This window comes from Cynoglossus semilaevis, chromosome 16 (assembly GCF_000523025.1).
Source record: "Cynoglossus semilaevis isolate Cse_v1.0 chromosome 16, Cse_v1.0, whole genome shotgun sequence".
NCBI lineage: Eukaryota > Metazoa > Chordata > Actinopteri > Pleuronectiformes > Cynoglossidae > Cynoglossus > Cynoglossus semilaevis.
This window is the reverse complement of record NC_024322.1, coordinates 17663647-17686138: the sequence shown is the minus strand read 5'-3', so window position 1 is coordinate 17686138 and position 22492 is coordinate 17663647. Positions and strand designations below refer to the sequence as shown.

The 22492-nt window shown below is 39.1% G+C and overlaps 2 protein-coding genes across 2 annotated transcripts in view; both read left to right on the top strand.

Moving 5' to 3' along the window:
• tmem163a (transmembrane protein 163a) overlaps positions 1–12067 on the top strand; it is a 31727-nt gene extending 19660 nt beyond the window's left edge. The window contains exons 4-9 of the mRNA XM_025063743.1: positions 3663–3706; positions 4676–4767; positions 6004–6100; positions 9647–9758; positions 10510–10651; positions 10995–12067. Of these exons, the coding sequence (XP_024919511.1) occupies positions 3663–3706; positions 4676–4767; positions 6004–6100; positions 9647–9758; positions 10510–10651; positions 10995–11055 (548 nt within the window). The 3' untranslated portion in view covers positions 11056–12067. The remainder of the gene's footprint in view (positions 1–3662; positions 3707–4675; positions 4768–6003; positions 6101–9646; positions 9759–10509; positions 10652–10994) is intronic.
• Positions 12068–15013: 2946 nt separating this feature from the next.
• On the top strand, positions 15014–22488 carry LOC112488286 (polycystic kidney disease protein 1-like 2; the record flags this gene model as incomplete). The annotated part of the gene is made up of 14 exons (XM_025063742.1): positions 15014–15739; positions 16453–16611; positions 16705–16893; positions 17787–17897; positions 18296–18428; positions 18952–19181; positions 19313–19503; positions 19835–20051; positions 20126–20259; positions 20355–20505; positions 21394–21574; positions 21756–21885; positions 21982–22126; positions 22220–22488. Coding segments are annotated over exons 1-14 (2547 nt in total), but the record flags the coding sequence as incomplete, so codon positions are not given.
• Between the last annotated feature and the right edge of the window lie 4 nt (positions 22489–22492).

Here is a 22492-nt window from a genome sequence, read left to right as displayed (position 1 = left end):
GGGGGGAGTGGCACTGTGGTTCTCAGAACTGGCACCGGTTCTCCCATAATTCACTGCTAATTAGGGTTCAACTGCTGCCAAGTTTTAGTCACTGTTGGTGCTAAATGTGAGCAACGTCACCGTTCTCTGACGATGTGGCCATTTATTCACTGAAACGGACAGTAGCTTGTTAGCTTGTTAGCATTTTAGCATCTTTGCTTTGGTAAACACTGAGCTGTGGTCACTATAGAGAACAGACCACTGCTCTCTCTCTCTCAAACATCCTCCTTCTCCATCATATCCCTCTCTCCTGTCTTCATTTCTGTACTGCAACAACCTCCTCCTCCCCTTTTATCCTCTCCTTCCCCCCCTCCTCTCATCTCCTCGTGCATCACCTCGATTCTAAATTCTACTAAGTTGTCTCCCTCTCCCTCCTCTCCCATCTTACATCTTCTTGCATTCACCTCCTCCTCTTACCCCCCCTCTCCACTCCTCTCATATGAATCTCCTCAATCATCCTCCTCCTCCTCCTCCTCCTCCATTGTCTCCCACCACTTGTGTTTTCCACTGCGATCACCTCCTCCCCTCTCCGTTCTCCGTCTCTTGTTAGCACGGCTCATGCACACTTGCCTCCATCATTAACTAACCAGCTGAAGGGCTGCCACATACAGCGTTGGCACTTCTTGCCAAAGACATAGATTTGCTCACAGCGAATGGCCTGAAACACAGGAAGTGGGTTTAATGACCAGGTGTAAATGATCACTGCCCTTTAACTGCACTCTGGCAGACGTGGAGCAAACACAAGCAGATCTGATGAAAACCAAACGGAAGCGACGCAGGTGAAGGACGTGAGGTCGTGGTGAGACTCAGAGACAGACATACGTTTGGGTCGCTGTCGTAGTCAACACCAGATTAACAACATGAAACAAGACTAAACCCATGACTGATTACGGGTCAGTGCTGATTTGTCTCTGAGCTCCTCGTGGAATGTAGACAGTCACACTCTGAGGCTTTTCACATCCGTGAGCCAATCACCACAGGTCACAAAATCACCCAGATTTTTCTGAACGTAAAGTTAAATAAGAGGATATAACAGAGTTAAACGACAGGATCCTGAGCCAAAACTCAGTTTACTTCTATGAGCACAGACTCAGGTCAGATCATCTCACCCCTGTGCAGTTAATCACAGCATGAATGTGGGGTTTTTTTCTCACATTATTTTAGGCATTTAAAAAAAAAGAGATCTGTATCGATCAGAAAATCTGTTTTTTAAAGCTAATAAATTTGAAACAAGAGAAACATTAAACTAAGTAAATAATTGTTTACTTTTAATTATTAATTTACAAAAAAAACCCAACTCTCACATTCATCAAAGTTGTTTTTTTAATTTTTTTTATTTCTTTTCTTCACTCCAGGTCTGCGTGACATTTATGTCACTCTCCGTCGTCATCCGTCTCGCTGCCTGAACACTGTGTCTGTGACAGTGTGGACAATGCTGCAGGCAAATAAAATGGAACAGAATTTAGAACCAGTTATAAATATGTAGATGGCGGTGAATCGGTGGTGGCGACAGCACCGAAAAGTTTCCTCTAAAAACTAAAAAAAAAGTCCTAAACAAAATGTCATTTTTCTTCACTTTAATTTACTAAAACGTTGGTCACTAAAGCTTTTCGTTCAATTTTTTTTTGGCTGATTTTTTTTTTGTTACTGTGGTGTTGGTTCATATCTACCCTGTCGGCTTCTATTGGTCAACGTCACTGAATAGAACATTTTAAGTGAGTGTGTTGGACAATGAGTGATGATTGGACAAACACGTTGACAACAACAACAACAACAACGAGCACCTGATCAGAACATGTATCAGTCCGATAGTTGTCTGTGACATTTGAAGACAAACTGCAGTCTGTTGTTCACTGGGTGGTAACATTTACTGTATCAATGTTGACCCACACCTGCAGGACAGGATTCATATGTACATGAAATTCCACTGACTCCAAAATGAACCAAAATTATCACAAAGAAATTTCACAGTAGTCGCTGCAGTTTTGGTCACACACACACAGGGCTGTCAATTTTTTTTCATCAATTTTTTTTTGGCTGATTTTTTTTTGTTGCTGTAGTGTTGGTGCATATATACCCTGTTGAAGCTCAGCTTCATCGGCTTCTATTGGTCAACGTCACTGAACAGAACATTTTAAGTGAGCGTGTGTCGAAGCCAAGCGTCTGTGTGATGATTGGACAAACACGTTGACAACAACAACAACAATGAGCACCTGATCAGAACATGTATCAGTCCGATAGTTGTCTGTGACATTTGAAGACAAACTGCAGTCTGTTGTAACATTTACTGTATCAATGTTGACCCACACCTGCAGGACAGGATTCATAGGTACATGAAATTCCACTGACTCCAAAATGAACCAAATTATCACAAAGAAATTTCACAGTAGTCGCTGCAGTTTTGGTCACACACACACAGGGCTGTCAATTTTCCCATTTTTCTGTTTGGTCCAGACGACCTAGTGACCTTCAACAAGTCTTTGTACTCTAAAGAATGGAAGTGAAAAAGAGGGAGAGAGGGGTGAGAGAGGGGCGAGAGAGGGGTGAGAGAGCGGGACGTTAGTTTCAGAGACGGCGTACATGTGTGTACCAGCCTGACCAGTACCAGGTGTCCTGGGTCTGGGTCAGTCTGGGTCAGTCTGGGTCAGTCTGGGTCAGTCTGGGTCAGTCTGGGTCAGTCTGGGTCAGTCTGGGTCAGTCTGCAGCCTCCCTCTCCTCTGCTGTCGCTCTAATATCTCACCTTTTCCAGCTCCATTTTCTCTCTCATCCATCGCTGTGATTCACTGCCAATAACTGGAGTTCAGCAGTTATTGTTTTTCATTAACATCAAATAAAATATTAAGCATAAACTGAGGAATTGATTCATGTCAATAAAATGCAGCGTCTGCTCCGTGTTGATGGAGACGATAAATGAACGACAGTCCACTAATAAATGACCTTTGAAAGACATTTGAGGAGAAAACATATCGGGGGGGTCGGGGGGGGTGTGGGGGGGCAAACACTACAAGCAGGGTGAGGATAATGAAAGCTGTGTTTACTTCAAACCAAGTCCCAGCCTGCCCTGAAATCTCTTGTTACCATGGAGATTTGACTAACGATACGGTGTCCCCTGAGACCCTGTTCTTAAAACTGGGGGAGAGAGAGACACAGAGAGACACAGAGAGAGAGACATAGAGAGAGAGATGGGGAGCTAGGGGGATGGATGGGGTACGGAGACAAACAAGGACGAGCAGAAGGACGTGACATTGTAGAATAGAAGGGACAGACACAACGATGATGTTCACCTTAGAGTAGAGTCTGAAAACAGGCTTAGTCTGGTTAAAACTAGGATTAGAAAACCTAGGATTAGGTTAACAATATAACCAGTAATCCAGGTCAGATGAACATGGACGTGGTGCAGAAGCTGAATATGATCACAGCAAATGATTGGTCTTAGATAGTACTTTATCTCCCATGAGAAAAAGCAGCTCCTGTTGTTGTGCTGCTGTTCTGTCGCCTCTGGTGTCGCTGCTGAAACAAACCTTCATCTGTTTACATGACTGGATCAATACTGTGTTGTTGTTGTTGTTGTTGTTTTTCTGCATTGATGCTCATTTTTTTTCCTTCTCTCTTTCTCTCCACAGCTGTATCCTTCATGAGACACAGTGCGTCCGCTTTTGGATTTGCCGTGAGTCCCTCCCTCCCTCCCTCCTTCTTTCCCTCCACCTTTCACTGATCAATTAGTCATGACTTCAGTCGTGCTGGTTCCTCTGTGAACCCGGCCACTCTGGTGTTGTGGATGCTTTTGTCTCCAAGGTAACAGGGCAAATGGAAGTTACCCTGCACAGACCGCAGGTTGGGAGTTGAACTGAGACTGTGCCGACGAGACGAGCCGCCTCTGCCAATGACAGGCGTCTCACTTATTATTGTTCAGTGGAAGAGAAAAAAAAAAATTATCCTCATTCCAGTGGAAAGCGTGGAAAAAATTAGCAAATTATATTAAACAATAAAAGTAATAACCGTCAGTGTTAGTAATTAGTTAGTAAATGCTCAGGGCTCTGTGACACAGAGTGGATTCATCCTGGTGAGTTTTGTAATTTACCTGGAAAAGTAATGGCATAATTAAAGATTCATTTAGTCTTTAATTTCCTGTAGAAGTGTTCCAAAGATATTGCCGTTTGATTGACACATTAAAATAATATGACTTGATATTTAAGTCATATATGCATGATATATATTAAGGCAGTGGATACTGAATAAAGTGACTTTGGGTTTTGGTCATTATCAGTTATTTTTCCGATTTATTTAAATATATAATTCATGTTATAGAAAGTTAACATTTTCTGCCTCCAGATTTTAGTTTTTTTTTTTTTTTTATAACAAATGGTTTTCATTCAGGATCTATTTTGTTTGCGTAAATAACATGTGCAGTAAAAAACAAAACAAAAAAAAAAACATTACTTTCAACACTCCAGATCAGATGTTGCTTCTATATTTATCGTCCGTTGTTATTTTAGCTGCTTTGGTCGGAGTTGTGTTGCGTCAGACGTTTGCTGACTTCGTAACAAACCAAAGCTGTTAATGTCTAATGCTGCGGGTTTTTTTCTTTTCTTTCTTCCTACTCTCACTCTCTCACTCTCTCACTCTCCTGCTGTAGTTTGATGCAACGCTGGATGTGATGTCATCAATCATCGTTCTCTGGCGCTACAGCAACGCAGCAGCCGTGCACTCAGCACACAGAGAGTACATGTGAGTACAGAACGGCTAATTAAACCGATGATTCAAAAATCTAACAAATAGAATTAAAACCATAGATCAGCCACAGCATCTATGGTATTAGCTGACTGTCCAACGTTGTGGTCGCGGGCCTGTTGACCCATCAGTTTTCGGCGCTGCTCTGATCAGCTGAGTTCATTTAAAGGCCGTCAGGTTTTTCACACGGTGTCGTTCGTCTTGTTACAGAAGATGGAACACCTTACATCGTATCAACCGTGAACTCTGTGGGGGTTAGAAGGATTACTGTGAGCACTCGTCTATATGTGTGTGTCTGTGTTATACCTGTCCAGACGGAGTCTTTCAGCTCCTCGTCATCCCTTGATTATTGGGAAAAAAATAAAAATAAAATCCAGGCTCTGACCAGTAGGTCGCCATGAAGATGTCGACTGATTCAGTGCTGTGAAATGAAATATTGTGATATTTCAGTTTATCAATATTTTCTTACACCTGGCGAGATAATGTGATTGATGAGCCAGTAGTTGGAAAATATTCACAAAATCTGGTCCATCTACAAACATAATCCATGATCGAATGGAATTTATTCGATTTTATTAGATTGATGCAGCCATTTTATCTACTTGATCTGCAGGTGTGATGTAAAATAAACTACCATAAAAAAAACACACACCATACTGTAGTTGTGTGTCTGCCAGTCACGAGGGAAATATCATACAGATCACAGACCTTTGTTTCATTTGTTGAGACGTTCAAGAATGATAAGCAGTTGGAGAGACAGTCAGTGAACTGCCAGGTGATTGGCTGTGGGATCTTTCTAATAATAATGTGGTGCTGCAGGATTTGAGAGGATTCTGGATTATATCTGAGGAACAAACTGTCACTCCTGTGTGAAGTCACACTCGTTTGTTCTGGCAGCACACGCTGCTCTAAATAGGGCGAGAACTGTTGGACCATTGGTGCCAAATGTTTGAATTCAACTTCGTTCTGATGGTTGGCTGAAATATCACACTGTTCACACTTCCAGGAAAATGTTATACGGCTAATTATATCCTTAAATGTTCATCCATATTTATTTTATACGTTTTTGAGATACGTTCAAGTTAGTTGTCATTTTACTAAATCACAGAAACATATCAAAGCAGTTTTTTCATCTTCAGCTCTTTGTTGTCGTGTTCGTCTGGATTTTGCTGCAGTGAAAGGACAAAATATGAGCTTGTTGTTCCCTGACATTTTGTCGTCTGTTTATTGCAGTGCGTGCGTTGTCCTCGGGATTGTGTTTATTCTCTCCTCCTTGTGCATCCTTGGAAAGGCCATCCATAATCTGGCGACCAGGATGCTCCCAGAAGTGGTAAGTAACTTCCACTACCTGCCCCACCCACACACCCACCCCTCAGTGACAGCAAGGCTAGGGATGATGCTAGCTACTAACAACCCAACTTAGTCATACGATACTTTGTGACTCGGTCGACTTTGCAGCTTTTTAGACTTTTCAGAAGGGAGTGTGTGTGTTTGAAAAGAGTGAGAGACTGGGGGAGTGGAGCGTCAGTGTGAGCAGGTCTGTTTAGAGCTGTTCCTGTTAGAATTATTTACATGAAAACTTGAAGTGACTTCTCAACTTCAGCTCTCCTTAATGCAGCAGCTGGCCTGACAAAATACGGATTTTAAAAAAGTTAAAAATAAAAATAATGTTCCTACATATATCCCCACGTAGAGATATATTGTCTAACAAGATATTATCAAAACATAGAGATGTGATATTTGGATCATGTTTGGCAAATACAGATGTATGTGTAAGAATCCATATATATATATATATATATATATTTATGTTTGGTATTTCTTCTGGCACCTTGGTGTTTTTTAGACCTCTGTTTTTTTTTCCTTTCCTGCAAAAAATACACTCACTCACACAAACACACACACCAATGTGGAGGTGTCAAATCTATGAATAAGGATCTAAAATGGTCTCCTGCTCCTGCTTAGCTCTGCGGGATGATGTTAAGACAGTCTCTATCGTGTTAATTCCATTTCTTTGTAAATGGGTAAATAATTTTATCCTCAGTCGATTGTTGTTGGTGGGCAATCAAAAAAATATGGACTTTTCTAGAGACGTTGGGTCAGTCCAGGGATGGGTCTGCAAGAAATGACATGTACGATGATGATGATGATGATGATGATGATGATGATGATGATGATGATGATGATGATGATGATGATGATGATGTACGCAGGTGCCGTGTCACCTACGATTCTTTGACAGAAATGGTCCGGCGTGTCTATTGAAGCGGGGAGAGTACGGCGGCGGCTCACGCTCCAGTGTCAACATGTTAATGGGCTCAGTGGGTGTAGGGTCTCGCAGGAGCATCGTGACACCATCAAAAGCCCATTACATCCGTCTTCCTCTTTGACATTTAGCCTTTCTTCGACAGCTCACTCTCCTCTCTTTCAACCTGCACTTGTTTCCTGCCAACGCCGTCCTTCATCTCGCCCTGCTTCCTCGTTAATGCTCAGTCACTCTGTGCAGATCTCCTCTTGTTTGGGCAGACGGCGAAACGCCATATTGTGAAAGATTCTTAAAGCAGCCTGCGAAATTTAATTGATATCCTGCCTGTTCCAGAGAGATTTGGACCATCTGCCGTTGTCTTTGTACTAAACGCCGTCACTGGCTGCTCGGCTGACTGGCTCAGTAGACCAAGCCGTGTGAATGACAGCTTCATTTGCCGAGTTACTCTTCTTACCTCTGACTGAGCTACGACTACATCAGGGACGGCACACGGTCGTTTTAATGAAGAGAAGTCCAGCCAGCAGCTGAGGAAATACAGTTTGTTTGGTTTTTTCTGTTGTGAAAATATATTAGAAAGGACAGTGGGTAGAGATGACAGGTACAGGAGACGGAGGACATGATACAGCAAACGACCGAATGCTGGAAGTGATCCCAGTCCAAAACCACAAGGACGGTTGGGACACTACCAAGAGATTCTCTGACAAAGCCTATGAAAATTTCCCTGGGGAGGTAGGGGGGGGGGGGGGGGGTATTGTTTTCCATTACAACCTTTTGACAGGGACATATGTTTAATTGACTTTGTTTGTGTCTTGGTACATATATTTGTAACAAACGGACAGCAAGTAAACAACGAAAAAGCTACGCACGGCTGCTCTTTTAGTGTAGCACCACATAAACACAAACTATATTGTAGCCTGTGAGGTCAAGGTCAAGGTCAAGGTCAAAGTTAACTACTCACCACTGACAAACATTCAGGTCCATTCTTGACTCTACTTCTTCTGGAGCTTCTTTTTTTTCTGGCTAGGAAGCCACCCTCGTCCTCGTCCTCGTCCTCTTCTAAACCTAAAGACACAGAAACAAGGCTTTTATACAGATGTCTAATAATAATAATAATAATAATAATAATAATAATGTAAATAACAGAAATCTACAGCGTGAGTCTTTGGTGCCAACACTAGCTGCTACAGGAGCTGCCAATATGTCGTTGTTCTGTGAATCAAACCCAGGACGCTAACGGCTACGCTATGAATCCATACAAAGAACCTAGCTGCAGAAAGTAACACAATATGTTTAACTTTAAATTAAAGTTGTGTCGCGTCTGCCTCTGTAATGTTCTCTTACAGTTTCAGCCTCGGCTTTTACTCTGAATGAACACAGCCGTGTTTTATTTGACTTTTCATCGAATGTCTTATCGTTGGCTTTTTCACTTCAGTCTTTCTGTCCAAACAGACCTGAACAGATTGACCGTGACCAAAACTGAAACACCAGTGTGTTCACTGTAACATGTGATGAACCTCCTTTGCCTGTGTTTCCCACTGAGCAGACCGAGGCTGCTGAAATCAGTCATCTTGATTCACATCACGTCCTGAGCTGCTGCTCTCGTGTCTGCCTCTCTGTCTACTGCCTGGGCTCAGATTCTCTCCCTCCACCTTCTCGGGAATTCGGGGAGTAATATATTCTGATGCCAAATTCCACCTTCTTTGCATCCTAACAAAATCTATGTCACACATTTCAGGACATTATTTCAGAGACTAATTTATAATGACGTATCCTCTTCGCCTGTTTATCCCAAGAGAAACTGAAATAGACAGAGAAAGTTTTATCGTAGGATCTCGTTGCAGGGTTTGATTCTCCAGACACGCAAAACAGAAAACATAAAAGAACCCTAGACTTTCAAGAAATGGGAACAAGAACAGTGGCGTCCAGGAAAGACAAACGACACAAAATAAAGACATAAACAAGAAGAACTGGTAAACAGGGGAAACGAGGACAAAACACAAAAAACCCAGAAACAAGTGAAACAAGTGAACAGAATCACAACACAGAGAAACAATAACGAAACTAAAAACTTTAAATACCAAATTCATTTTTTATGAAACCCTCTCATTTCTGGCAGATACTTGTCAGTTTATTTATGAATCTCCGGAGGACACGGCTGCACTGGCAGCATGTGGTGTTTGACTGATCAAACATCTGGGCAAATGCAATTAGCAGTGCATACAAAAATGCTAACACCTACAGCTTAGCATCTGATCCAACCTTAAATCACATTAGATTGTCAAAGACGATAGATCAATAAGAGACACGATGAAAACCTTCTTCTATTGGCTGTGTTGAAAAATGTATTAATCAGACCAGTAGGTGGCAGAACGTTTTATCCAGGCTACGTTTACACTGCAGGTAAAAAAATTGTAATGGTAAAAATCTGATTTTATTTTTCAAATCCAACCCATGCCATTCTCACATGAAAAATAAATCAGTTACATATTCATTGTTATTCAGAGTGACCTTTGTCTGAATGGTCTTGACACATGTCATCATCAGACAAAAGATTTGATGGTTAGTGGAAATATTTAAATTTTTTTCTTTTTTTTTTTTGTGCTCCGTCAGGATGATTTCCTCTTCAGTGTGTCCATAGTAAGTGGACTCACGTGTGCTCTGCTGGCTGTGGCCAAGTTCATGCTCGGAAGAGTTCTAACCAGCAGAGCACTTCTCACTGACGGTAAGTCACAAACACAACATATCAACTAAATACGTACATGCAGTTCAGAGTATTATTGACAGCACTAGTTTTCTAGGTTGATATTTATTATAACAGTTTTTTTATTAATTAATTTTTGCATCATAATTGACCTTGATTTTTACTCTGAAAAAGTAAGATAATGAACCAAAATAAAGTTATTTAAATAAAAGCTATTTTCAAGTCTTTTCAAGTATACAATTAACAGATGGAAATAGAAAATATAAATGGGAAATAGTGTAAATTAAAAAAAAAAATACACTACATTTCAAAAGAGATATTAAATAATGGTGGGTTACAGACACATACACAGGAGCACAAAGGTGTGAAGGACCAAAGACACCAAAGTGACGTCCAGGTCTCACAGCACACAGAAGATCAATCCAGTAAACCTGAGGTTGCTCTTTTCAGAGCTGACAAAATTTCCCTCAAGACTTTGCACAAACTGCAAGCAAGACAATAAACCAGGCTGCAAGCATTCACAAATGCACATGTGTAATTATAGATGGAACATGTTGTACAATCAACCAGAATACTGTACATAAACATGTTATAAACTATGGTGAACAATTATTCATTAGATGTAAGTTGTACAATCAACCAGAATACTGTACAAAAACATGTTATAAACTATGGTTAACAATTATTCATTAAATCTAAATTTTGAATTACGACAAAAGCCTTGAATTTGATTTTTTTTTTTTTTTTCACCTTTGCTCGTTCTGTGTTTAAGGGTTTAACTCTCTGATTGGAGCCGTGATGGGGTTTTCCATTCTGGTCAGTGCTGAGGTCTATAAGAACCATCCTGACGTCTGGTTTCTGGACGGCACCATTGGAGTTATTATTGCTCTAATCATTTTGGCATATGGAGTCAAGTGAGTAATAAACCAACAGCCATATATTACCATCTGTACATTTTGAACCGTTCTTTCATATGCTTTAACAAAGAGGTTGAGAAATGTTTTTTTTTTAATTGGTCTATATTAAAAAATATAATATAAAAAAATATTATTTCTATACAATATGCCAACACTTGGTGTATGGAAAAACATGACAAAATGAAATTGAATTAAATTAAATATAGTTATATTTATATTTTATTTTATTTTTAATACTATGGAAATGCATTTGTAATATTTATTGAAAATATTAAATTTGATAAATTATATGCTTTTTTTGTTCCCGCTTTGCATTCAAACCTTGATCCTGTCCTTGCAGACTCCTTAAGGACATGGTCCCCCGTGTGAGGCAGACAAGGAACTATGAACGCTTTGAGTGAAAGAGGATGATGTGTGTTGACAGGAGGAGCAGCTTCACACACAGGCCTAAAAAAAAAAGAACGTATTCAACACACACTGGTTTCTGTGTCCCTCCCTTTTATTCTTGTCACTAACATGAACACAGATCTGACACTGCACAACGTCATGAACACAAATCCATGCACATCTACAAACAGCACACGAGTCAGATAAAGGAGTAGGAAATGACTGAAGCAGTAATGAATTTTTTGCGCCTCTGTTTAATTCTTCTATTTTCAATGATAAATTAGTGAAACAAATTCATTTAATTTCCTCTTTTTTTAACAGGTAAATACAGATTATGTTGCTAAAATGGTAAAAAAAAACAAAAAACAAACCTAGCTTAACAAACCAGAATTTGTATTTATTTATCTATTTATTTATTTATAGTGTCATTATAATCCGTAAGTATTGTGAGGGGTGTGTTCTCAGTACCATTCTAACGTTCGTGCAGCCATGATACAGTCTGGACAGACTATAGAAAAGGGGCGAGTGTAGGCAAGAGTGGGAGAGAGAGAGAGAGAATGGGTGCTGAGTTAGCAAACGCTGTTCCCTCTGTAAGGCTATAAACACCTGTTACTATGACGAAAGTGGCTTCAGTTTGCGTTAAAGCGCAGCACAAGTCAAGCGAACAGGAGCCACTGAGGACAAACATTTGAACCACATCAAACATAACCTTAGAACTCCAGGCTCTCGCTTGTTTGAGCCTGTGTGTTTGTTGTGTTTCAAATGGTATCCTGTGCAGTCGACCATCATACAGATTCTCAAGCACAAGCGGGCAACATTTTCAACCCTACATCAGTGTTGTTTGGTAGAAATTTAGCACAATTGTCAAACAAGTTTTACATTAAACATTATTTCTTTGTCGACAACGGCACATAGGGCAACTTTATGTTTACTCAGGCAGGCCTCAATAAGTTATTTACTGTGATCCATTTTTCTAACATACTCATAAAACATGATTAATCCAGGATTCACAGGTTGTGATTTTTTTTTTGTCCAGGATTCACAGGTTGTATTTTTTTTTGTGGTAGATTTTCCTTTATTATTGAACTGCCTCACTGAGGCGATCAATGATGAAAACTGAGACAAATTCAGGCCAAACGACAAAGATTACCTGTGGAAGCACATCTACGCTACTGATATCATGTAAATACAGAATGCACAGTATGTAAATATGTTTGTTACACTGTTTGGACGTACAGGTCACGTGTCACTGCATAGTCATAGCAATTCCAAAGCCGGCGTAAACAGGCTTCCTTTGAATGTAGCCCATAGTTAAAGTATAGGACGATCACTGTTGAATAAAGTTAATAATAAAACTGTTTACTATAGTGTGCAAATACTGTAAATGATGTTTTACATATTGCTGTAGATTATTGGTGAAATGTAACGACAATACTTGCTGTCCGGTTTTGTACTGAGAGTGTGAAAATCTCAGATTAGGTGTCGGTGAGATCAGTCACTCTGGTCCAAGGCTAATCTGTGTTTAACGCTTCAATCTTATCAGACAGTCAACATAACATTTTAAAGCAAGTGGTTTCAGGTCTTAAGTGAGAAAGGCATGTTTACCCAGAGTCAACTGACCAGCTCACAGTACTGTCAGTGTGTACCGTTGTGTATTGTTTCCCCTTGAAGGAAGACTTTTTGCTGGTTGTGTGCACCCACCCACTTGCACAGAGAGAAATTAAGTCCTACATATTGCTTGTGCGCCCTCTTGTGGCTGTATGATACCTGTCAAGGTGATAATTTAGTATTTGGTTAGAGTTTTGACCTACAGCAGGTTGAACACAGTTCTAGGCCTTGGACGGTGACAGTTTAGACCTTTATCTAATCTGTACTGTACAGTAATTAGCAAATTCAACTTGAGGTTAATTGTATTTGTTGTGTGAAGAGTTAGGGATCAGCCAGACATTGAAGGTGTGACACCCACACAGCTTCAGCTCACCAACAGCACACTGATTGATAACGTGTTTCCCCTTTTTTTTTCTGATGCACAGAGGACAATCTTTACAATGACTTTTTACAGAAGAACTGCATGGCATTTACCTGCTGATCCCACCACTGCAGGCACAGAACAAACAAAATCACAATAGAGTCTCAATAAGGGTGTGCTGTACGACTGGTTCTGATGTTGATCTTGTTAAATGCTGTGTTAGGGTAAAGTAGAGACTGTTCAGATTTTGGTGACTCAATCTTTTCTACCTCTATTCTCTGCACTTTCTCTTTCATGCCACTGCTTTGGTTCATGCTCCAGACATTTAAAAACCGTTCACAATGGGTGATATGTGAAGTTGTGCTTCTTGTAAATGACTAGAAATATTTATCCACTAAATGTAATCCGAGTACTTGCTTTTGTATTTCATTCATAGAAACTGCACAAATACGCAACCATAACTGCAACTGGTACAACGTATGAATTTGTGTAATTATAGCACTGAAATCACCTAAAGATGTGTTGAATTGTACAGCTTGAAAAACTGTGCCAAATCACTGACAACCTGACTTAGCTTTTTTGATTATTGTGTGGATTTGAGTGTTTTGTTAAATAACCTGATCGTGTGTACAACAGAGAAGGCATCAAACCATAGGATTTCCTTGATTTAATCAAAGTTATGCGCATATACCGTTATCGATATTTTATCATTTGTCTTTTAAATAAAACATGTGTATTTCAAATCATAGCTTCTTTAAGAATCCGAGGCTGAGGTTTTTATTTATTTATTTATTTTAAACTCTGGAGTGTACTGAGGTAGCTGCCTCATTTACTATACAGTCAACACAACAATAGAAAACCTTGAGAACACAATCATATAAAATATGTCAAAACAATGTTTCAAACTCTGAAAACATGTTATTTGTAAAACAAAAATAAATAAAAAAATAAAATAAATAATCTGAGGAGCCATTTGGGACCCGAAAGAGTCGGATTTTTTCAGTGAACCGAGCCAAAAGAACCGGTTCTCCAAAAAAGAGCCGAAATTCCCATCAATAGTGACTGAGTGAGAGCACGGAGTAGAGCCCCTGTGCTTACGCATGACGCACACACCCAGGCGGAAGAAGAAGTAGTCCCACCAACCGAGCGTCACTTAGACAACATCTCAATAATTTGGATACTTTTCACCATGTTTCTGTTTAGGATACACCTCATCTCAGAATGCGTAAGTATCAAAAGTATCGATATTTTGATTTCAGAATCGATTTCAGAGCATAAAGATCCAGAATCGGAAGTATCGATATTTCAGGATCGATCCGCACATCACTACTACAAACATTTCTTCTTCGTTTGCTCCTTACAGTGCGTTGTTCCGGAACGGTGTTCTTGTCTCATTCTTGGCGAGTATAATATAATGTATTTTGTGTTTATAAAACATGAGATATTAGGACCACATTACGAGATTGGTGAAGTTATAAGTCGTAGGCTTTTACGTTACGTTTTACGTTGTAAATCTTGGGAATAAAATCATACCTTATGTATATGATATAGGTATTGTTGCCTGGTAGAATTCTAAACTTGTCATGCTAGGTTTAAGACCAGCACATCTGACAGAAGCAGATGGATTTAGTCTTGGTTCTAAACTGCAATAAATAAAATAAATGACCACTAGTCCCTGTGACGTAAGTCTTCAAAGGTGAGTATAAAAAATAGTGTTATTATTATAAAAGTCCTTCGCTTTACTAATTGGTACTTTTAGTTTTTTATTTAAAAAAAACACTATACAGTGAGTCCCGTTTTTTCATTCATTCATTATGTTTTATTTATATAAAATCGGGATGTAGTTAAACTCATGCGTTTGCTCATTGTCGCCACATGGTGGCAGGCAAAACCAACAAAAGATATGACGAATACTGCACTAGGCTCAGCTCCATCTTCTGTCAAAACGTGTTTGACTCTATTAAGATATGTTTTTTTTTATCATTGGACACCACCATGTGTGCAACAAAATTTTTAATTGTTTCGAATAGCATTGTTATCTTGTGACACTACTATATTTATTTATTAAATACTGCTTCAACTTATCATGGGTAAATTAACATACTGCATTGCATTTTAACAATTAGTTGTGTTTACTTTATGCCTCACCCAGGTGGTTGAAACTCCACCTGGTTTTTCTTTTGTTGCAGCCCAGTGGGTGCACTGTATATAATAGTACATTTATTGGTTTATGAAAAAGTCTGTCCCGTAAGTAAACAAAGTAAACCTGTATACAGTAAGAGGATGGAGTAATAAAAGCTTTTATATTAGACCAGTCTGCTGGTTTGCAGCATCAGATCACTGGAGGAGGCAAAGCATGTTACTTCTTTCTGTGCTGTAAAAGCCAAAAGAAGTGGAAAAAATTAGAGGAAAAGCAGACAAGATGTTCCAGACATCTCTGCAGCTACTGATTGTCGTGATACTTTTGTGCCTGTCATGTGCAGAAGATGAGTTGGATCTTTGTGAACCTCAGAAGGCCTTCAGAGGCTCCTGCTACGAGTTTGTGGCAAAGGAACTCTCCTTTTTTGATGCTCAGTCGTGGTGTGAGGAACACGGAGGACATCTGACGTTCATCCCGGATGAAGACACACAGATGTTTCTTCAGAAACAAGTGAACTCTGACATTGACATATGGCTGGGCGTAGCATCATCAGCTTCTGCAAACATGCTATATCCTGCAGCAACTGATGGTAGGAAGGGAGATATGTCATTGGTTTGTTGATTTCACTGTCCTTTAACATTTTTGCCTGATGTGTTTGACAATTTAAAAAATATAAATTCTGTAGCTATGTGCATTAAAACTATTCCAAATAGCTTAGAATTGTAGTTTGCATTATCCAAAATGAAAAAACCTGCTGCGATGATTGCCTTAGTTTTTCTTTGAAATGACTATTCTCTCGGTTATAGTTGGCGTAAGGCATTTTCCTTGCTTTCCCACAGAGTGAGAAATTGCTTCACCCACCATGAGCAATTTAAGCAAAATTTGAAGTCCAAATGTTAAAGGAAGACATTTTAACTGACAGCTTTTTCCCCTTTTGTACTACAATAAATCTTCATATGCCATATTCAAAAAGAAAATGAACTGCTATTGATATTTACTACATTCTGAAAATACCCAGATCTTTTCTGAACAGAGTAATAAGTAGTTATTGATTTTTTTTTATTTCAGACCCAAGGGGGATAAAAACAAAACCTGGCCACGCAAACGAACAGAAGACTGTTAACATCATACTTTGTTATCAATTATTTGTTAATTATAAATTCTTGTAGCCCAAACTTCAATACACACGATCGCTGTATAGAATATATTGTACCAGAAGTGTTTAAATTTGCTAACCGTGGAATTTTAATAGGCTTTTTGAAATCTCTAGATGTATTGAACAGGTTTGTGTTCAACCCCCAGGCACACTTTCCTGGCTGGATGGTTCACACCTCACCTACTCAAACTGGGCAAGCACCCCACAGCCAGGAGCAGTGTGTGGACACGTTTTAAAAAACTCCGGCTTCCAATGGGAAGTCACAGTTGACTGCAATAAAAAGCTGAATTTCATTTGCCAGTTTGGTATGTACTTAGTCTTGTTATAAAAAACACAATATGAATTTTAACAGGATTGACCAAAATTAACCTCTTTTGTTTGCATGGTATTATTTCCAGATGCAGCTCGGTCAATTGTGTGCACAGGTCAGAACGAAACTCTGCAATGTGACTCAGCTCAAGTGTTAAAAATAGACGCGGGATTCTTGGGACGCAAGAGCATCCATTATTGTCAGCCTTGGTACTCTCCACCAGCAAACCCCTCACAACAGGACTGTGGGTGGGTGGATGTTGTCGATTTACTCCAAGGTAACGGTCCATAGAACATTTGTTTTTGTGTTGATTTGTTGTAAAAAAAAAAAAAAAAAAAAAAGGTTAAAAAAATTAAATACATTTCACAGTATGGTGACGTAATCCCCATCCAGTTAACTGATCCAATCTGCTTTTGCGTTCATGAAACACTCTTATTCCTTGTACAAACTCGAGATGGAAATATTGAAAAGAAAAACAAACAGTCGGACAGTTCTGCATGGATGAGAACAGTAATGAAATTTCAACCAGGACTAGGAAGATATCACAAAGCACATTATAACCCACTGTAGATCTATTCTCTGAAAAAGAAAATAAACACCGGTTCGGCCATTCATGGAAGAAGTTGTCCAATAATGACCTACAAGCTCAATGGCTTCAATGGCACATACATAATACCTATCTCTTTGAGTAAATATCACCTCATGAATACAACTGAGTGCACAAACAGGCAGTTTCTCCCAGCATGCACTTGTTCATTGATCATTCACACTGTAGTAATATACAAATACCAAAGTTAGTCTTTGTTAGTGAGTCTTTGTTTTAAATAGATATTGGTATATATTTAATTATTGATTGATAAATATTTAAAAAATATCTTCAAATAATTTAATATATTGGTGTTTTGCACAGTGAATTGTAATTGATAGCAAAAACAGAACAGTACCCAGAGACTAATTTGGTTGTATTATCGCGAGACCTCGTATTACAGTATTAATCTAAATGTACTTGGTTGATTAGTAACGAGACAGTGATTATTGTGGTTTTCAAATTGAATCTTGCTGTTTAAAAGAGTTGACCACGTTAAATAATGCACAAAATAATATGTATAATAAGAAAATTGAAGCAAGTGCTTCAAAACTGTTGAGTTTTTTTTTAATGTTTTTTTCTAGATCAGTGCCAAGGGCATCAGGTTTGCCATGTTGATGAAGTCCTGAGTTCCTTGAGTGAACCCTGCCCTCAGATGGGAAGTTACCTGATGGTAGATTATCACTGCAAAGATGGTAGGTTACAGTGGAATTCTTATACTGAAATTCGCACAACGGAAAGAAAGTCCCTTGTTTTGTTTTGTTTTTTTCAAATCTTGAAATAAATTTATATTATTATATTTATAATTTAGTTTTTGGATAACGTTCACTGCATAATAAAAGGTGTGCTAACTCGTAATTGGTGTGAAATTTTAAACCAGAAAAAAAAATGATTGGGGGAGAATTTTTTTTTTTTTTAATAAGAAGCTTCTCATCAAATTAAACCAACATTACCAAGAGAAAAAAAACAGGACTAAAGATAGTAATAATAATACTGTTTAATTAGTATCTTTGCTGTGTTGTGTTGGTTCTATCAACATTTTTTTTTGTTTGCTTGTTAGATGTTTTCATTTGTGATTATTTTTGACCCACAGCTCTCACCTTGGACATAAACAACGTGGCAGCTGTTTTTACTGACACCACAATTAGTATGAAGTGGCTTTTACATTTTGCAGATCCAGCCTGCAGGCTGAGCACGGGAGATGGACACGTTTTCTCCTGGGATGGGTGAGTATCTGAGCTCACACCTGGACTGATTTACTGTCTGTGGTCATGTTGAGCATCTCTATTTCTGAAATAAGTTAATATAACGTTTAAATGAATGTGAAGATTGTATAACTGTTATTCACCCTCCTACCTATAAAATTTTAATAGGTCACAATTTCACCTTGTGCTCATGTTCAGGACAATGCCCTCCGTCTGTCTTGTTCTCATTTTCCCCTTCTTTTGCATTTATTCATTGTCAACCAATTGTAAAAAGAACAAGAAATTGACAGTAATTCCTATTAATGTTTGCAAATTAGCCTTGTAAAACCTGTGGAGTGAGAGCTGATGTTAGTCAGATTAAGACCAGCGTAGCCGAGTGTCAAAGGAGTCACACCTACGTTGGTAAAATGATTGTAAATGTGAGATGTTTTTCCAGCACCAATTACTCCAAAAACCTCCTTGGAGTACGGTCCTTTTTGTTTGCACTACAGTATGCCGTTATCATAAATGGAATTAAACATTAAACTTTTTTTTTTTTTAACAGATCTGACAGCAGTGTGCAGCATAAATATATGGATTCAGGCACATTTGTTGTGTCACTTGAATGCACCAGGAAAGATATCCACCTTGCAGTTGAGAAAATGATTTCCATCCTGGAGCCTGTCACCGACATCAGCGCCACACGGTGCTATGTTGGACATCAGTGGTTTGATGCAAATGATTGTAAAGTCCTGTTTGGAGAAGCACTCAGCATTCAAACTGAAGCTAAAACAGGTAGTTACACTCTCTATGAATATTTGAATAAAAATCACTTCGTCGTGTATGATTTGCACTGTTGAAAGCAATTTGTATTTGCCAGGAGTTTGTTGTAATCCATCATTTTCTATGTTGTTAATTTTCTGGAGGTTCAAATGTGAGCTACAGAATCCAGTTTGGTGAAAGGAATCTAACCGTTTCATCTGTGATCAGAGGAAATGTTTCCCACAATATCACAATGACGTCTGACAATATCAAGCAACTGGGGCCTGGATGCCACCTGCTGACAGTTCATGCATCCAACAAGGTCACATTCCCTGAAGCAACCACAGACCTGCAGGTAAATGAACCACAGAGAAGTTACATCGACTCTGTAACATTAACACGATGATTCCTAGCATCATTTATTTCACATTTGTTTCCACCACAAAGTATCAGGGACATCTAAGTGCAGTGGACATTCTATATCAACTAAAAACGGTTTATGTTTGGAACTTCATGCTGCATTTCCAGGTTGCTTTAGTGCAAGGAAGTTTATACAAAGCATGATGATGCAATTTTTTTCTTGAGCAACTGCAACAAAAATATGCAATACAAGTGTTTGATATTTATATATATTTTATTCGCCTAAAATACTTTAAACTTTAATTGAATAATTTATTGTCCTGCAGGTGTGTGTTGTGGAGAAGGTAGCTGGGCTCCAGGCCCACATGCTGATGAAAAAAGGCAAGTGTCTGGACGTTGGCGACGTTTCCGTTGGAGTTTCCCTGGAGCAGGGAGCGCCTGTGCTGCTGCTTTTCTCTGTGACTGGATATAATGTCACGTTCTACAAAACCATAGAAATGAACACAAAGAAGGGAGTTTTTCACATTGAACTGCCAATTCAAGGTATGAAACTCTACTCAAAAACAGGAATGTTTTAAATTTTTACCAAATGACATTTTTTATATTTTTTGCCACAGGAAGTGGGCAAGTGAGACTCAGAGCAACAAATCATTTCTCCTCTATGGAAGTGGACGTAAATACGTCTGGTTCTGGAGACAGTGACACATCTGTTAAAGCCTTTGGCAGGACTTACAAGACGAGAACCAAGAAGGTGAAGTTATTTAATATCTCATAATAATATATACACATTTTGCAGCTACACGTATCATGACACGTTAGGTAACATGAAGGCTTTTATATCTGCAGGAAGAAAAACACTTGAGAGTTGTCAGAAACCCAGTGACTATTGAAGCAGATCCTTCACCAACTGTGACAAACAAATTTAAAAGTATCCATCTCTCCATTAGTGATCCATCTGCACTTTCAGGTTCACACAAACGACACCTGTGGCGATGCAGTGAGTATCAAGTGTTTGTAATAGCAATGAAATTCTTTTTACTTCAGTTAAGAGGGACACAGTGGTCGATGTTCCTGCCAAGTATGCAGCAAATCAGGCTTAGTTTCTACCTACTGCCCTAACCCTAAAGGTACAATGTGAACTACTGCAGTAGTGGTTTGACCCCATATTTACATAATTATGTCATATCTGTAAGGATCGTGATCGCTTTTTTTCTCCGATAATCAAGACCCGATAACCCAATGCCTGGGTTTTGCCAAATGATGTGTGCCCTAAAAATAGTTTTGGGGATAAACTGCTGTATAGTAAAGTGAAAGTCACTAGATGGCAGCATTGCAGCTCATTTATTTAATCTATTATTTCCAGCTATAGACAAAAAGTTAACAATGGACATCCCTAATATATAGTTATATGCATATATATGTACATATATGTACATATATATACACATATATGTACAGCCTTTGCTTCAAATTATTTACACCCTATCATTGCTACAAAATGCTCTTTCTCAGTGGTCAAAAAACATAAAATCACAATTCTGTGCAGTTCACTGTGGACAAACATTTAATTACCGGTACTGAAATTTAAGCTGCAAAAAAAAGCTGTAAAACTTTATCTGCACCTCATTAATTTGCTGTGCTCCACCTGCAGCAGCTTCCTAGAGATCTTGCCCCCAAATTTGGGTCCCACTGCTTTAATAAAATGTATCCAATTTGTGTTAATTTAGTAAAAATGTTCCATGCAAATCAATGTATAATTGTCAAGCCTGAAATGTTCTTAATGAATGAAGTCCATCAAGCTGCTCACCTCTGATCTTTGACCATGACTGAGAACCTACCCAGCCATGTTGACTTTTTTTTTTTTTTTTTTTTTGTCATTTCACAGCGAATCCTTGTAAGTGTGCAGGAAATTTCAACAAACTGACACACACCATCACTGAAGACTGCCTTCCAGAACCATTTGAATTTTTTAGGTATCATTTTATTGTGATAGAAAACAATGTGGAAACTGAGACAGACTCCATATGCATCACGTTGACTGCACATAAATTGGAACATTGGATAACGTAAGGATCCATTCAAAAATCACATTATCATTGTATGTTATTATTATGTATTATTATTAATATTATTGTGTGGTTTTACCAGTCTATTTAATTTCAGAAGATTGAGATTTAAAAAAAAAAAAAAAAAAGAAAACATATTTTTATATACTCACCAAAGTGATGTGTATTTGTTGTACCGTAGACTCACCTGCACCAGCGGCTGTGACCCAGTACAGACAAACAGAGATGCAACAATTACAATGACCTGCTTTCCTGGTTGTCCGACCGTGGTGTGGAGCATTGAGGATCCACAAGATTACACAAACTGGCCTGTAAGGAACACTAACTAAATGAATTAAAAAGAAATAAATAAATGTTTACAGCTACCACACGTGTTTGTAACGTTTTTTTTGTTGTTTTTTTTACAGACAGAGACCAGAAGCTGCTACAGAGAGTCTGAGAAAAGGCCACTCACACAGACGCAGCATGGTGGGACTGAGTACACTGTGAGCCAACACAAGCTCAGCCTGGCCGAGAGTCAGGGTCAAGATGTCACTGTGGTAGTGACCACTGGTGCGTATATGTCATATATCAGTTCATACCAAAATTGGATCTGGTTGAAGTAACTCACATCCAACATGTGTCTCTTTCTCTTTGGAAATCAAGGGATAAATATGCCAATGTTCACAACGTACACCATCAAGACGTCGTCGTCGTCGTCCGTGGTGAGTCCAACTCCCTCCACAGAGGGCGCAGCTGCTACCACTACAGCCGCAGCTGTGGGATCCACCGACGCTCCGGTCACACCACCTACCAGCACCTCTGCCTCCATCAGTCCTGACGGTCTCTCATGTAGCATCGTGCCCTCACTGGGATCAGTCCTCCATCCTTTCGACATAAGCTGTAGCACCAACGTTCCCTGCTCCGGTTGTCTGTATT